The sequence below is a fragment of the Colletotrichum phormii genome (genome assembly GCF_030913505.1).
Source record: "Colletotrichum phormii strain CBS 102054 chromosome Unknown BDP81scaffold_18, whole genome shotgun sequence".
Classification (NCBI taxonomy): Eukaryota; Fungi; Ascomycota; class Sordariomycetes; order Glomerellales; family Glomerellaceae; genus Colletotrichum; species Colletotrichum phormii.
The window spans coordinates 451,299-467,201 of record NW_026851460.1 but is presented as its reverse complement, the minus strand read 5'-3'; the positions used below and the strand labels follow the sequence as shown (position 1 = coordinate 467,201).

Sequence of the window (15,903 nt, the reverse complement as noted above, 5' to 3'; positions counted from 1 at the left end):
TGGGTCAAGATCCGCTGCTGAAAATTTCCTCGTTTAAATGTATGCCCTTATATAATACCCATATCTCTGAATCTCACATGCTGTCATCACATATTGGTGATCAAGCGGCCCAGGCGGATGGTGCAGGGTTTCACTACTGCCGTCAAACTGTGACATTGTCTTTCTTTAGCATTACTAACCAAGCCACAAACGTTAGTGTCCGCTATACAAGACTCAAAATATCAGCAGTTGATTGGGTGTGTTCGACTTCCCAAGTCTCCAAGACCTCGCTAGATCAGCTCTCCCGTCAGTTGTACGAACTTGCCATACGCGGTTTCTTTTTCCCTCATTCCATGCACCCGGCGAATAACGGCTTTCTTTCGGATTCTTTACCTCGGTCGTTCAAAAGGCGGCTGCCGGGGCGGGGGGGGCGGGGTCTGGTGCGTAGCGTGACAAGGCACTGAAAACAGTCCGAGACAGGTCTTAACTTGACGAGTCAGGAAAGTAGAGCATTGGGATATGGGCTTGCATTACATGTTTGGTGACACAGGGGATCCCAGAGATAAGTCAACCTACCCCCTTTTGGCCACCCCATTTTAGGTGGGCCTACACCAAAATCTACTACTTTTTACCCTATACTTAACTAGCTTAAATTATAAAAAAATAAAAATAAAAAGCAATTTGTATAACTTAACGTACTTACATAGCGAGCGATGTGTTACGACCCAACATGAGACCAGGGTGTTACGGCCAGCTAGTCGTAGGGGTAGTTTGCAGAAGTTGAGGCTGCGGAACTGGTAACAGTAATCGTAGTCGGGGATAGCTTCAGGGAAGCTATGTCTGTCAATCGTAAGGGTAGGTAAGGCTTCGGTGATCAATCGTAGTCTTGTCAAGGTAGTAGCTGAAAGCGGATGTTAATCCTGATACGAAGTTAATTGCTGAAGAAGCTATGGAAAGTCTGTCCTAGAGTCCAGCTCAAGTCCATCCTTATATACAAGTCCTGATCCTGAACATGTCCCTTGTCCCTTGGGTCGTCTTGGGTCATTCTGATCCAGAATGATCGTTTAGCCCCCAAGTCGTGTTGGATCATATTGATCCCAAATGATCCTTATCTTATCATCACGTGACTTGTACCATAGTTCTTCCGTTCCGTGAGAGGGTGCCTTGTGTCCCCTTGTCCTGTGCATGTATGGCGTATCGTAACCGTCGTAAGCCTGCGGGGCAGGCCCTGTTCTTGGTCGTGCATGTTGGGTCGTAACACAGGGCGTGCCCCGCTGACGCCTAGCGGCTACGGCGCATCATATATGCAGGACGGGACGGAACATTGGGGAAACCCCAGGAACGGAAGAACTATGGTACAGGTCACGTGATGATAAGAGATATGATAAGGGATAAGGATATGTTGGATATGCGACATATCCAACCGAGTCAAGGATATGTTGGATATTCGGCATATCCAACATATCCAGACAAAGTGGACTGTTCAGCACTGTTCAGTTAGGATCGGACTTGTATATAAGGATGGACTCGAGCTGGGCTCTAGGACAGACTTTCCATAGCTTCTTCAGCAATTAACTTCGTATCAGGATTAACATCCGCTTTCAGCTACTACCTTGACAAGACTACGATTGATCACCGAAGCCTTACCTACCCTTACGATTGACAGACATAGCTTCCCTGAAGCTATCCCCGACTACGATTACTGTTACCAGTTCCGCAGCCTCAACTTCTGCAAACTACCCCTACGACTAGCTGGCCGTAACATAAAGCTCATATAATAAATAGGGAGGCATGTAAAGAGCAATAATGTTTTATTCCTTATAACTAATATTTATTAAAGTTAGTCGATTTATAGCTGTTATAGCCATTAAGGATTAAGAGGCGATAAGAGCCCTTCGTACGAGTCCTTATATACTAATTAAAGTACTTTAACCAATCTGGCCAATTGTCACAGACCCGCTGTCCTAGCCCCCAACCTTGAGGTTGGTGTTGAGTAATCCGGTGGCCGGGTTACGTAAGCCTGAGGCTGGATAAAACTCTGCATCCTGTATTCTGTCGCGCATGTCCAGAAACGTAGCTCCTTGAGCTACGTCTTGTCAACAGAGCCTGTACCTGCTTAGGATAGAGCCTGCCCAGCATCCACCTGCCAAACAACCTGCCTGCTACCGTGACACCGTAGTCAGTATACTTAATAGACTTGAAGTTACGGTCTGGCTATAAGGAAGTCGGTATAAATAAAGGGTCCTCTATTGGTCATCGGGCGCTCGAGGCATCTGGCCGGTCGACGGTCGAAGGCGTTACTAATATAATAGACGCCTACCTCTCGTGAATAGTTAAGGAGCCACGATTTCTCTATCCCGTCTGGTATTAGAGGGTCGTTTTTTTTTCTTGTCAGGCTTCTCGTCCGGCTCGAAGAAATCATGGGGCGCATCGTTTTGAGCGGGAGCCTTTTGGGTCTCGGAAGCCACCGGCCGATTATCAGCAGCAGGTGTCGACATGGTTGGCAACTTGTCGAGGTATTGGGGGAAAGTCGATGATTTACAAAAACAGAGAAAGCGACATGGAGAAGGGCAGGAGTGATTTGTTAAAGACTCCGGACGAGATAGGCACAGCAAAAACTCTGCAGTCTTGGCAGCGGTACAGTGCCACCTCGAAATCCTTCCGGTGGGATCTAGTAAAATGCTAGCTAATGATCACCCCACGCTATGGACAGAGGCAACAAGAACTGGCCAACGACAAGGTTCCGATGAGCGACATGAACTTGAGTCCTCAAGTACAAGTATCTTTCGGGACGTTCCGACATCGGTTCGCCCAGTGTCCCGGATTTGTGGGTGAGATAGCTGAGCTTAAGGTTGGGTGGTTGGCTCTTTGTGTTTATCAGATCCTTTCTTGATCCACTGCGGAGGGAACCTATCATCTAATCAGATGGTCCATATCTCTGTTGGGGAGGGATCACCACCTTGGCGGGACTAGACTCCGACTAAAGCAAGGATGGATTCCTTCTCGGGCAAAGTATACAGTGCCATTGGACTGTATGTCAAGATGTGCCGCCGCGGAAGCTGCACTTTTCACGGCTTGCCATTTCTCTGGGCTCCGATCCTAGACCAATATCTCGAGAATGAGGAACCATCTCCGAGTTACGTGAGCGGTACGGGTGTTCCAAGTGAAAGAGAAAATTCTCTGGAGATATCAGCCCACGGATTATGTAGCAACCTGGATAGTGCTTGCTTTTAGCCTGAATTAAGCTTACTCGAGTGGTTATTGCTACTCGTTCGAGTCGAGAAATGGGTACAGGACCCCTGTTCCCAGCAATAATCCCGCAAAATCGGCCTCGGACTTTGTCCGTATGGGCTTGGCCGCTAGCTCATTCCCAATTTGCTGATTCTTATGGTCGCGCCCTGCAAACCAAATACTAAAAGATTTCTTCATTAGTTTTCTGATTTGCTAGAGTCTTTAGGGTCTGCTTCACAGTGGGAAAGCTGTTGAACCGGGATGCTGAAAAACCAATAGACTTCGCAGTCTTCCACTAGAGCCTCTCAGCACGATTTCCGAACCATATTGCCCTCACAAGTTACTCTTCCAACAACTGATTTAGTTCCAGAGTCTTTTAATTAGTGTTGCTAAAGTAAAAAGGCACCACTTGATGGGCGGTGGTGTAAACTACATGTAAGCAGGTAGAATGAATATTGCGGGGAAGAAGAATGTATATGGAATTGAAGCGGGTTATGTCTAGTTATGTTGGAAGCACCCGTATCATCAAAGACTTTTAACCGCCTTGAGTCTGTTTTGTCTAGCAAGTTGCGTAAGCCCTATCGTAGGGGCAAAGAGATCGAAGATGTGAGGGAGCCCAGGGTAAACATGTAGCTCCATCTGCACATTTGCGGCTGCAAGCTTACTTGCAAAGGCTACTGCCTCAGCGCAAAACAAATCAACTCCGCCAACGTCGATGTATGTGTAAGGAAGATTCACAACGTCAGTCGCTCGCCCTGGTGCCGCATACAGAGGTACATTCGATCCTCCGGCCCTGCCTTCGAGGTACGCGTTCCAGCCAATCTGATTCGACTTATCCGTCCAGGTGAGGAATTTTGAAAGAGGATTGTCTGCTTCAACCCTAGTTCTGTCGTCTAGCATTGGATATATGAGGATCTGCTTGGCCAATGGCGGCGACAAGCCTCGATCCCTTGCCAGCATCGATGCGCCTACTGCTATGCCACCGCCGGCGCTCAACGCGTAAAAGCCTATGCGAGACGCATCGATATTCAAGTCGCCTGCATGCTCGTTCAGCCACTTTAACGCGGCGTAACAATCCTCGGCGGGCGTCGGATATGGAAACTCGGGCGCTAGACGGTATTCGATAGCGAACATATGGACCCCGGATTCCAGAGCGGCCTTCGCAGCGAGGGGCCGGCTGTATGGGTCGACACTCCCCGCAACAATCCCTCCTCCATGTACGTATATGAAAGCTGGCTGCTTGCTTGTAGTTTCGTTTGATTTTGACGTGAATTGGTGGAGCGCGATTGATTCGCCGTCGAATGACTTGACCTCGTGCTTGGTCTCTATTATACCCTCCGGCAGCGCATCTTTGAGGATAGCCGAGAGACCCGCGTTGACGCTGGCTCGGAGCTCCAACGCATTGGTAGGTCCTTTTGGCGGTCGGATGGCAATCAGCGGACCGGCAACCGCCCAGAACTCTGTGTCAAATTTCAGACCCGGCATTCTTTGAGTCTGTTTTGCGTAGTAGAGAATGGACAGAACCCCGACAACCATCCCCAGGAGCGAGAAACCTGGGCCCATGGTGGCTTTTTATGCAAAGAGCTGGTTACAAGCTCCCAATCTGCCAAGGAGATGGATTTTCGCCCTGTTATACCTTCCCTGCTGGGGGTAAGCGGAAGGCATTATATCCCCATAAATCATGGGTTCAAGCTGGGCAGCTTAACGTTGGCGCCACTCGGCACCATGAACCTATTAGTCTCGAAACTTCAGATGACTATAAGCTCCGCGTTACAAAGCGCTGAATGGTGGAAGCTTCCAATTCGTCCGAGCGGCATGAATCAGCTCCAGGCCAGCAATCCGTTGGGGCTCGGGTGAAATCCTCTGAGCGCATGACCGATGGGCATTGCCACGTAGGCAATGCTGGTATGGCTTCTTTCGTTTCTTCCTAGGAGACGTTCTGCCTTCTGAATTGACTTTCGGCTTACATTGCATGGCACATGACGTCGCCCACGTGTCGAGTTTTGTTTAGTTGTCAAATCTCGGACTTTCACCAATTCTCGTCCGTGTAGTGCTGTCATGACTGACTTGATGACTGATGGTTGCGATGATACGCTGACAGAGATATTGCCATTCTGGAGTTGAGACTAAATACTGCCTAAAAGTTTCGTCTGACAATCGGAAACTCTTCTTGCAAATTGCCGAAAGAAAACTTTCATGCAGACTAAAAAAGCAAGAACACCTAAACCGAACCCGAAGTTGACTGTGCTAATAAATTCGGGCCATCCATAAGGCTCAGTCAAATACATCAGTCGCATAACGCTCGTTGCGAATATTGCTGAACCACTCTTCCAGCTCCTCATCATTCATCGGCTTTCCATCGTCCAACTCACTCTTCTCCCTAGCCGCTCTAAGCAGAACATCCTTCACTCCTTCGGCCACTCTGTTCGAACCACAGACATAAACTCTGGCACCTTGATCCCACAGCCCGTACAACATCTCACGCTCCTGCCAGATACGATCTTGCACGTACTTGGATCCGTTAGAAGCTTCAGGCTTGCGACTGTATGCCCTGAACATCCTTACAGCACCGACAGCTTCCCACTTGTCGAACTCTTCACGGTACAGGTCGTCAGCCTCCGGGTCACGGCACCCTAAGAACAAGATAGCCGGTGCGAGAGAGCGACCGTTGTTGAGTAGGGTAGCACGTTCTTGGACGAAGGCACGGAACGGTGCCAAGCCGGTGCCGGCCGCTACACACAAAAGAGGCGTCTTATGCATGTCGATTGGAAGCTTGAAGCCGCCCTGTGAAGCACGTATGGCAACTTGTAGACGGTCACCGGCAATCAGGGTAGAAAGGTAAGAGGAAGTGACCCCGACATGCCGGCCTTGTCCCGATAAGGCAGGCTCGTCTAGAACGCCGTAGGTGATGGTGGCGACACCAGGATCCACAAGAGGTGACGAAGAAATTGAACTATTCACTATCGTTAGCATGATGATTGGAGACGGGCGTTCCAGCCTTAGCTTACTATTGACGAACTCTCATAGGAGGAAGCATGAGGAGGAAGTGGTTGAAAGGGATGATCAAGGATGGGAATTGCTCGGCAATATCGAGAACCGATAGCCTCTTTGTCTTGATCTCGGTGTCGTAGCCACCGGTGCCTAGGTACTGAAGCTTGCGACTCACTTCTTCGTTCTTCGCAAGCTGCGATAGAGTCAAGATATTCTGTGCTCTAGTTGTTAGTATTTGCTTCAAGGACTCATCAAGGGCAGATCTCGGAGCTCACCCTCTTTGAAGCGGTTTGGCATAGCTCAACGTAAGAGCTGAGAACGTCAGAAACCGGGCTGCTAACATCAGTTGGCAATGTCGTGGGCCCTGAAGCCTGGATGGTGACATGAGAGTCCCAGGTAAGATGGAAGCGACGCATCACCCTGGCGACTGTGTCCTTGGGGTTGTGAGGCAACACGGCGATATAATCACCAGCCGAGTATCGCATATTTGTGGGAAGCTGCACCTCAATGTGTCTCTTGACAGGGCCCAGGTGTCCGCGGGTAAGAGTCCGAGAATCTAGTACGAGAGCGTCTCTGACGTCTTGGCGGAGAGTTGAAGTCCTCGGAGTAGAGAATGACACTGACAAACCTGCCTCAGCGATGCTGTTGTTGTCTCCTTCGGACTGCCCACCAAACTCCTTGACGAGCACAGGCCATAAAGACTCATCCTCCCAGGCCTCAAAGTCAGAAAACATGTCTCGGTCTTTGGCATCCGTCGTAGCAAGCGGGATGATCCGACGGGCTCCGCGTTCTTCGAGCGTATAATCGACGAGCTTGGGTACCCGAAGGTATGTTTTTACCCAATCGGCATGACCTAGATAAATAACACTTTATCAGCAGAGGTCATCTCGAAGAGTTGGTCAAATCTTACCGCAGCCGTACACAGCATAAGACACGTTCTCAAGTTCCTTGGCCTTGAGGTTGGCCATCCAGTCAACAAAGAGCGCAGCGTTGTGAGGCGGTTCACCCTCGTAAGAAGAGGTGACGATAACGACGGGACGATCTGTTGGAAGAGACTCTCGTGCGGTGTCGAGTGAGTCAACAGTCGCGCTAAAGCCATGTGACGCCGCATCGCTAGCAAGTCTCTGGGCCATAAATTCGCAGGTGCCAGAGTTCGAACCGTAGAAAATTGCCACATTCGCCTTCTTAGCAGAGTCATCTGCAGCCCCTGCTCCGCTGGTACATGTAGCTTCGGGGGCTTTGGCCTTTGTCTGGGCGGGCACTCCTCCGGTCAAAGACCCGGCCATCCGAGCTTCCAGCATCGACGGTGTTAATCCCTCTCTCAGAATGGCTCGAATATAGAAGTCTTTGGGTTTGATTGTGAGCGTTTGGGAGACTTTAAGATCGTAATTGGGGTCGTGCATGACAAAGTTGAAGTTCTGCATCAGCAAAGCAAGGGCCAACACCATCTCTTGCCAGGCGAATGCCCTACCAATACAGCCACGCATACCGGTGCCAAAGGGGCTCCAGCAGTTAGGGAACTCCTTCATCAGCCGGTCGAAGTTCTCGTCGAGCATTCTTTCGGGTCGAAACTCCTCTGCGTCATCTCCGAATACCTTGGGGTCAAGATGTGACTTGGTCAAGAAACACAGGATCTGCTCCCCGGGTTTGACGCGGTACTTGCCACCGATGATCTCGTCTTTCATGGCCTCTCTGCCGAAACCAAAGATGGGAGCACTGTGTCGCAGAACTTCTCTGATGACCTGTTGACTGATGTTAGTATAGAAGAGTTAGAGCGCCATCACACATCAAGATCAGGGGGTTCTGTGTAATTCTGCGTAGGTCCTGTATTGGAGGGAGTTTCGATGTGAGAAGATTGAGAGAAACTTACTGCACTCAAGTACTTCAGCTTTGCAACATGTTCGATCTTGAGAGGTCTATCGCCAGCCGTGGTGTCGACTTCTTCTTGTACTTTCCGGTACACTTCAGGTCTCTTCAGCAACCAGTACATGGTGAAGGTGAATGTAGCAGCAGTAGTCTCGTGGCCGGCGACAAGAAAGGTGATCAAGTTGTCAATAATGCTCTCGTCCGTCATCTTACGGCCAGTAACAGGGTCAACGGTGTTGAGCATTGCTGTCAACAGATCCTTTCGACCATTGGCGTCATCCGGGTCCTTCTTCCTAGCCTCGAGAACCTCTCTTGCGATGGACCGAATATAGGTGATATTTGCCTTGAACTTGCGATCTTGTTTCTTGTAGAAGACTTGAGGTAGGACGCGCAATGCCTTGTCACCGGCTTCTTTCATGACAGCGTACATTGCTGTGATGAAGGGGTGCGTGTCTTCGCGGTAGTAAGAATTAAACCGGTATCCCATCGAGCAAAGGGCGACTGTGTCCATGGTGAGTCTCGTCATGTCTTCGCCGATGTGGATAGGAGTAGAAGATCCGTGGCGTGCCCACTTGAGGGCTAGTTGGGCGGCTAGGTCGTGCATATCGTCAAACATTCCTCTGATGGCAAGAGGACCGAAAGCAGACATCAAGACTCTATGGGCGATACCCCAGTTCTCCTCCTCAACGCCTTTCGACTACCATAGGGTTAACCCGATGTAGCGGAAAGCCTGTGAGGACTAGGGACATTATTAGACTTACTGTGAAAAGGCCATCGTGTACCGCCTCGCGAAGCTCCTATGATGTGGTGTCAGTCACATCACAAGCACTCATATGAAGTGACTTACAGCGAGGTCCCCTTCTATCGACTTTTTGAACCTCTTGTCGTCGCAGCACTCGTTGACTAACTCGTGGGTGTTGACAAACACTAGCTTCTGGCCCAGAAGATCAAGCTTGTAAATAGGGCCTGGAGAACAGTCAGCGTTGTCTATACCCCCCCCCCCCCCTATGCGTCTTCCGAAAGCCACATATTCACTTCTGGGGTAATGCTACACACCATATTTGTTTGCCATGTGTACAAAGGACCCTAGGGGATAGTCCTGGTCGATCTCGGTCACGTGCCCCAATACGGGCTTCCGAGGCGGCTCCGGAATTTCGACGATGGCGTTCGGCATGTCGACGGCTTTCCTAGAAGACCTTCGAGAAAGGCTGAAGACTCGCTTTCTCTTTTCGAACGTTGGAAGGGTGTCTGACGACTGAGTATTCGAGATGGACGACATGATGGGCTTGGTGACTCGATGGTCTGATGTAGCCTATATATCGATGTCTCCCAAAGCACAGATATTGTAATTTTGATGATATATAGGCAGTCCGAGGCGATTGCCAAGCACAGTGGGACAATTTCGAGGGCCGCCGGAGTCGGTCAGACCGGTGATCCTTCCCTTCGGTGTCCTCGGGGCAAGGCTGATTGTGGCTGAGGGAGCGAATCCACAGAACACCACGTTGGAGAGACTTTCGAATTGGACAAGAACACCACATTTACCACGACAAGTGTCTAAGATTCGTCATGTCTTCGTCCGCGGAGGGCGCAAGTGGGACTCTGAGTCCTTTCGCGCCGTGCATTGGCCCCAACCGGTCCTCCGCGGGCGTCCGGTGTCCACTTTTTCGACCGCCCTACCCCCTTTGCCTCGCTGCCAGACTTTCTATGTGATACGATGGGAATGAGAATTCTTGGATCAGAAACATGACTATCCCCTGGAAATCAGATTTGTTCATTTGGGCGATCTTCGTCAATGTGCACTCAAATCCGACTGGTATCTCCCAGTACGCTTCAGTGAGCGCAAAGAATCGAAGCTCTTCGGCATCGGGCCGCAGCCCTCGTGACATCAAAGGCTGGAAGAAGCTGGAGTAAAGGTGTCAGTTTCGACTACCAACATACTTGATTTTGGTAAAAACCCATTCTTCTGTTGGAAACACAATTGAGATCGTGCCCAAAAAGTACGGGAATCGGCCAATGACTGCTCTTACCCTGAATTGTCGACCGAAGTGCTTCCCGAGAGTACGAGGTTATCGGGTTTCATCGATGATGACTAAGATTTAATCCTGCGAAAGAGTCGTGCTTAATTAGTACGATTTCGCAAATATGCATAGTCGGCAGTTAGCTCTAGAGGCTAGAGCGGCCGAGCCTCGGAGCAAAGAACCAATTTATCATCGTGACTAGTGTCGCAGCGCCACACGTGGCGCTGCCGGTTACTGCCGTACGATACCGCTTTCCACAAGCCGATTACCCGTCTTGTACGGTATCCCATCGAGTGCTGTTGGGCTACAGATACATTCACAGAAGGGATCCTGACCACTCAGGGGCAGCCAAGAGTTTTCTCGACCAATCAATGGCCCTATTTGAAAGGTACTTCGGTTGCCTATATATTTTGAGTGTGATAGAGGTACCAGCAATCATCAGAGTTACAAATCGCAACCCCACACTGCTTGCATCCTGACCTCGTCTTCTTTCTCCTATCTCTTCGCAAGTTCCGTATGACTTCGCCTAATGCTATTCGTTTGTTATTACAAGACAAGCAAGCAGAGGGCTTCCGTAATACCCTCGTGAATTGTTACCATGGAATAGAATTCTCTCTTGTATCAGTGGCCCTCTGGGGCCGGGCCCGTTGCCTCCCATGAACTAATGGCCCAAAGCACTGAATTAGCTGGGTGGAAAGGGTCCTTCGCCATTCGTACTGAGAGTTGGCCCGAGCCCATTCCGGCTCGCCCCAGAGCTGGAGAAAGAAGCTATTAACAAGTATGCCTCGTTCCAGCGAAGGTGGTTCATGTGGGCGTACAGTCGCGCTATCACACTTCTCGGGCGTACAGTCAGCTGTACAGGCGCTTGCGAGGTCTTCAGGAAGTATCGCAACGTTGATACAGGAATGTACAGACCCTTCAGAGTCACTATCGTCGCTCGAGGCCATCGTGACGAATTGGCATGTGTAGATAGGCGATTTTGGTGGTGAAGGGAAGCCAGGGATTCCTAGGGGTAAATGACGTACTGTCATGTATTCCTGATGTGAGGGGTTAAGAGTGGGTAAAAGAGTGGAGCAATGTATCTGTAGCCCAACAGCACTCGATGGGATAGATATGACCCTCATACGGATCTTCCACTTAGAGGAATCAAGCCACTTTCTACTATACAAGTCTTCCACTTGCTACCTCGCTTTGTGATAACTAGCTATTCGAGTAATTTAGTTACAGATTATTTTACAAGGAGAACATAATTGAATTGTCGTAGAAAGTTAATTTGATTTTGAACAATCCCCCAGACCTCGCTGATGCAAAGGGTATTTCCTTAGTTGCTAGATCGAGTATTAGTTGTTCGATGCTGTTCACTTTGAAGAGTTACTTGAAATTATCCAGAAAGAACAAAAAAGAATACTCCATCCCAACCCATCAATATGGTTATAATAAATTGAATTTGATTAGAAAATGTGCTCTAGCGACAAGAGCATAGGTCAATTATTTCCTTGCCAGACATTCATATGCCAAAAAGGTTGGGCACGGGAGGCAAGCTGAGCAGGAAGAAAGGTTTTCTATTAGTGCGTCATGTATGACGATCAAGGTAGCCCTCTACGGATTGAACTGCGAGAACTGTACTCCCATCTACTCTTCCAGGTAAAAGGTTAGACACCTCTACGGTTTATCATGAACCCGTATCGAGGCGACCAAATGGCCCGCAAACCCAAAACCCGCCATTGCCATTATAAAAGTTCTTTGCAGATATAGAGCCCCTCGAGAACATCATTCTACATGTGTTACTCGTTGGAATTATCGATATCCCTCTATTCTAAACTGAATTTTCCTTTTCAATCATGCAAATAACGTCTTCGCTCGTGTACTTGCTGCTTGCAGCTACGGCATCATGCCAGCAAGACGGCAGCAACCGAGAGGCCGATTCTCTGGGCATGACAGCGACACAGCCTTCATTGATCACACCACTCGCTTCAGCTTCTCCGTCCCACGTTGATGAGAATTCTAAAGACATCGCCAACGCCTCTTCACCAGTTATCCCAATCCCAGTCCCGACAACCTGCATCATATCCACCGGGCCCGCCGCATCGATGGCACTATTTGCCCCGCCGAGCGTTGCCCCGCCGAGCGTCCAGCGACCCCCTAACGGTCTCCCCTGGCTCGCCAACAAAGACGATAAGGACGAAAATACAGTCTGGTGCATCTCCAGAAGCCATTACGACGTCTCCTACAAGCCCTACAACCCTTGGGCCCTCGTCGGACAAATGGAGCCACGCTACCGGCACAAATTTGTTTTCCCCAGACTTATGAAGGAAGCACCCGCGAACGGGGAATACGAGGTCATTCCCCGAACCTACCGCATCACCGGCGACAAGTGGCTGCCCCTCTTCAAAGACGTCAGAGAAAACACCTGCATGCTCATCAGGGCGAGGAACTTTGGCGAGATACGGCCGGATATTTACACTCGCTCATACTCCATGTTGGCCAAAATTGACGATTACACAATGTTGAAAATGATTAAATTCAAGTACACCTACAAGATCGAGCCCCTGTACAACATATACGGCGAGCCTCACCCCAACAATTGGGCGAATCAGCAGGATGACAGGCCTCTGAAACCGGTGAAGCAGAAGCCCATACCCTGACCGACGTCGGCACTGTTGGCCCCATCAGCATTGTAAATGAGTCGGTTTCAAAAAGAGCTTCAAGCACTAGTACAGCGCGCACATTATAGATTAATGGTCCAACGAATGTCGTGGAAAACTCCTCAATGTTGGTAAAACCCACAGAGAGCTTAGTTCAATATCCCTAATAAAGAAGGTAAAAGTGTTTAAAGCCTAGGAAGCTCAATCAAACGCCCATTGTATCGCCTTCAACTTCTGCACGACGTACATAAAAAGAGGCTTTGTGACAGAATCCATACATGCTCCTATGCGAGTCATGGACATAACCCATTCGGAATGGTCTGACCATCACGAAACAGGCCAGACTGTCATTTCCACCTGGTCCTAGCTCTCTGCAAGACTTATTAGGATAGCATTAGGCCCACAAGCCTGTGGTGATTCCATCCACTCTTTAGTACGAATAGACGCTCTTTTCTGCTCACTCACATATGCATATTCCGCTGGCCACCCTGACTAACCGTCACTTTGCGCCCTGGGGCCTCATTGTGCTTTTTGCTATCCAATCTACATATAGTTTCGACATGACTTTGCCAATCCAAGCATCGATGCTAATACTAGACTTTACTTTTCGCTCGCCCATCGTCTGTACGCCTTGCTTTATCCGCGTGGGTAGGGTTCGGTATGGGTTATTTGGCCGCATCACCTTGATGATTCGTGGGGCCGTATCAAGAACCACGGAAGAGTTCGAAACTTTACCGCGTTTTCTCTCCCCAACTTCCACCAAGGCGTGCAGAGTTCATTCCACTCAGCAAGGCGTCAGCGTCAAGGTAGTATGGCATTGGCCAAGTGCCCCCATAGGTTGATCTTCCTGTGATTTTGCCTCTACCCTTGTGAGAAACAAGACCTAGAATCAAGGTTCTTAATTTGATGCTTGCGTACTTGCGATTCTGGCGCCCGCAGCGGTATCGCAGAGATCCTCTCAACGATCAAGGTAAAGTGGCACGAGAAGGGTTATCCAAGCATAGTCGTGAAATGTCAGGTGACTCAATTAGTCCCGTAGGCCATCCATATCAAAGTATCATGTACGCTTCCGTAATCCTCCACTCGAAACCAAACCCCCGCTCTTCCCAACAACATATCAGCATGCTCACTCCTCCAACCGGTTCTCCTCAAGAACCTCTCTTTCCGCCTTTGTCCCTTGCCAATTCACCATCTTGAGTAGAATGGGAATCAAGATTGCAATAATCATACCCGCACCCAAGAACCCAGCCGTAACACCAAATCCAGTGTGATACGCCGGCGAATCCTTGCTCGGCCAGATACGGCTCCCGTACACACTCGAAAAGTTGCCAAACGCATTCACCATGGCCAACACAATGGCGCGCTTCTCAGCCGGCAAGCTAATAACACCACTCGTCCAGGACAGAACGAGCGGCAGCGCAGACCAAATACCCGCAGCCAAGAAGCAAACCATGACATACCGCACAATCGGCGTCTGCACCGCAGCACACACAACAGCACACGCGAAGCCCAGGCCAAGCGGCGCAGCAACGTGCCACCGCCGCTCCTGGTGCTTATCAGAGCTCCACGCAACAATGTTGAGGCACACGGAGGCGACGGCGTAGATGGGCACCGTCATGTACTGCGCCTTGACAGTGTCGTAACCCAAGGTAAGCGTAATGGTCGGGATAAAGTACGAAATCGTGCCCGCGCCAACGTCGAGCATGAAGAGGAGGATGAACATGTACGTCCGCGGGTCCGACACGGCAGCGACAAAGGCCTTCCAGTGCGACAGGCGCGCCTTCCTCTGCCCACCCGAGGCAATGCCGTCGGCGATGATGCGGATGCTCGCGAGCTGGCGCTGGGCGGGGGTGAGTTGCCTCGCGGTGGCGGGGTAATCGAGCAGGACGAAGAAGGCGATGAGCGCGACGCCGACGGTCGCGACGCCCTCTACGATGAAGAGCCAGCGCCAGCCGGCGATGCCGTGCGCATCATGGAGGTTCGCGGTGATAGCGCCGGCGAGGAGACCACCGAACGCGCCCGAGAGGACGGCGGCCGTGTAGAAGATGGCGAAGCGCTTGCCGAGCTCGGCGCGAGTGTACCAGCACGAGAGCAGGAAGAGCACGCCCGGGAAGAAGCCGGCCTCGATGCAGCCTAGGACGAAGCGGAAGCCGAGGAGGGCGCCGTAGGTCTTTGAGATGGACATGAGGGCGCTGAGGGCGCCCCATACGAGCATGATACCGGGAAGGAAGATCGATGGCCTGCTGCGGCTGAGGATCATGTTGGAGGGGACCTCGCAGATGAGGTACCCAAAGAAGAAAATCGAGAGGACCCAGGCGTATCCATCGTCGGTGAGTGAGAGGTCCTTTTGCATTCCTGCGATCTTTGCGTTTCCCTGCGGTTGAGAGTATTGTCAGTGGGACCGTGCTTTGAAATAGCGTTGAAAATTTCATGCGATGCTTCGTTGCCCCTTATCGCCATGAGGGGAAGTGGGAGGCAGAGATGAGTGAGATAGACTTACGATGTTTGTGCGGTCGACGTAGTTGAGGATGTACATGATCCAAAGCATGGGCATCTAGAGTCCGGGTCAGAATCATCTTACTGAGGATCACTGAGGCGATTGACATTACCAGGTAAAGGTCAATCTTCCTGACGAGCTGCTTCTCCTCCCGTGTGCCGGGCACATAGTTCCTCAATGCTTCGGCGAGCTCAGCGTCCGCCTCGCTGACGACGGGTGCATTCTTGTCTTCCTTCATCTCGAGAGATTGCTTGCGACCGTTCTCGAAACTCATGATTGCGATACCCTCGCTCGTGCGTTGTCGTGGTCGTCGTTGATGTCGTCGAGCGTCGTCCGTTTTCTTTGTCTACCCTGACTCGGAGCGGCTGAAATTGGCGAATGCTCTTTCACACACCACAGTGTTGGTCTGTGTGTCGACCTCTGGAGCGGAGCTGAACGCGACGCGATCTCACTCGACTGGAAGAGCGACTAGGGGTTGTTAGGAGGAAGAAAGAAAGATCCGGGGATCTGGAGATGATGAGGCTGTGAAGGGATGAAACCTTCTTTCCATCCAAACACGGTAGCATTCACAGCGACGTCTGATATATAATGTTCACAAAACGCGACTCGTGTCTAGTGCGTCGTGTCTTTGCCCGGGGTCCTCCGTCCTTGCTCGCTTTCCTCCCCCACGGGGTAG

At 50.6% G+C, this 15,903-nt stretch overlaps 4 protein-coding genes across 4 annotated transcripts; 1 reads left to right on the top strand and 3 right to left on the bottom strand.

Annotated features, from left to right (window-relative positions):
- Window positions 1-3,735: 3,735 nt before the first annotated feature.
- Window positions 3,736-4,773, bottom strand: BDP81DRAFT_397236 (Alpha/Beta hydrolase protein; the record flags this gene model as incomplete). Its single annotated transcript, XM_060588289.1, has 1 exon — window positions 3,736-4,773. One exon carries the CDS (start codon window positions 4,771-4,773, stop codon window positions 3,736-3,738), a length of 1,038 nt encoding a protein of 345 aa, XP_060441946.1.
- A 711-nt stretch (window positions 4,774-5,484) lies between these two features.
- Window positions 5,485-9,241, bottom strand: BDP81DRAFT_326648 (cytochrome P450; the record flags this gene model as incomplete). Its single annotated transcript, XM_060585080.1, has 8 exons — window positions 5,485-6,163; window positions 6,219-6,415; window positions 6,477-7,054; window positions 7,112-7,943; window positions 8,072-8,764; window positions 8,829-8,864; window positions 8,915-9,033; window positions 9,124-9,241. The coding sequence occupies 8 exons, from the start codon at window positions 9,239-9,241 to the stop codon at window positions 5,485-5,487; spliced, it is 3,252 nt and encodes a 1,083-aa protein (XP_060441945.1).
- Window positions 9,242-11,926: 2,685 nt separating this feature from the next.
- On the top strand, window positions 11,927-12,821 carry BDP81DRAFT_408910 (uncharacterized protein; the record flags this gene model as incomplete). The annotated part of the gene is made up of 1 exon (XM_060589061.1): window positions 11,927-12,821. One exon carries the CDS (start codon window positions 11,927-11,929, stop codon window positions 12,728-12,730), a length of 804 nt encoding a protein of 267 aa, XP_060441944.1. The 3' UTR covers window positions 12,731-12,821.
- Window positions 12,822-13,393: 572 nt separating this feature from the next.
- BDP81DRAFT_495702 (major facilitator superfamily transporter) lies at window positions 13,394-15,670 on the bottom strand. Its single transcript, XM_060595411.1, has 3 exons — window positions 15,340-15,670; window positions 15,231-15,284; window positions 13,394-15,104 (listed from the first exon to the last, which is right to left on the bottom strand). Exons 1-3 carry the CDS (start codon window positions 15,499-15,501, stop codon window positions 13,857-13,859), a joined length of 1,464 nt encoding a protein of 487 aa, XP_060441943.1. The 5' UTR covers window positions 15,502-15,670; the 3' UTR covers window positions 13,394-13,856.
- Window positions 15,671-15,903: the final 233 nt, after the last annotated feature.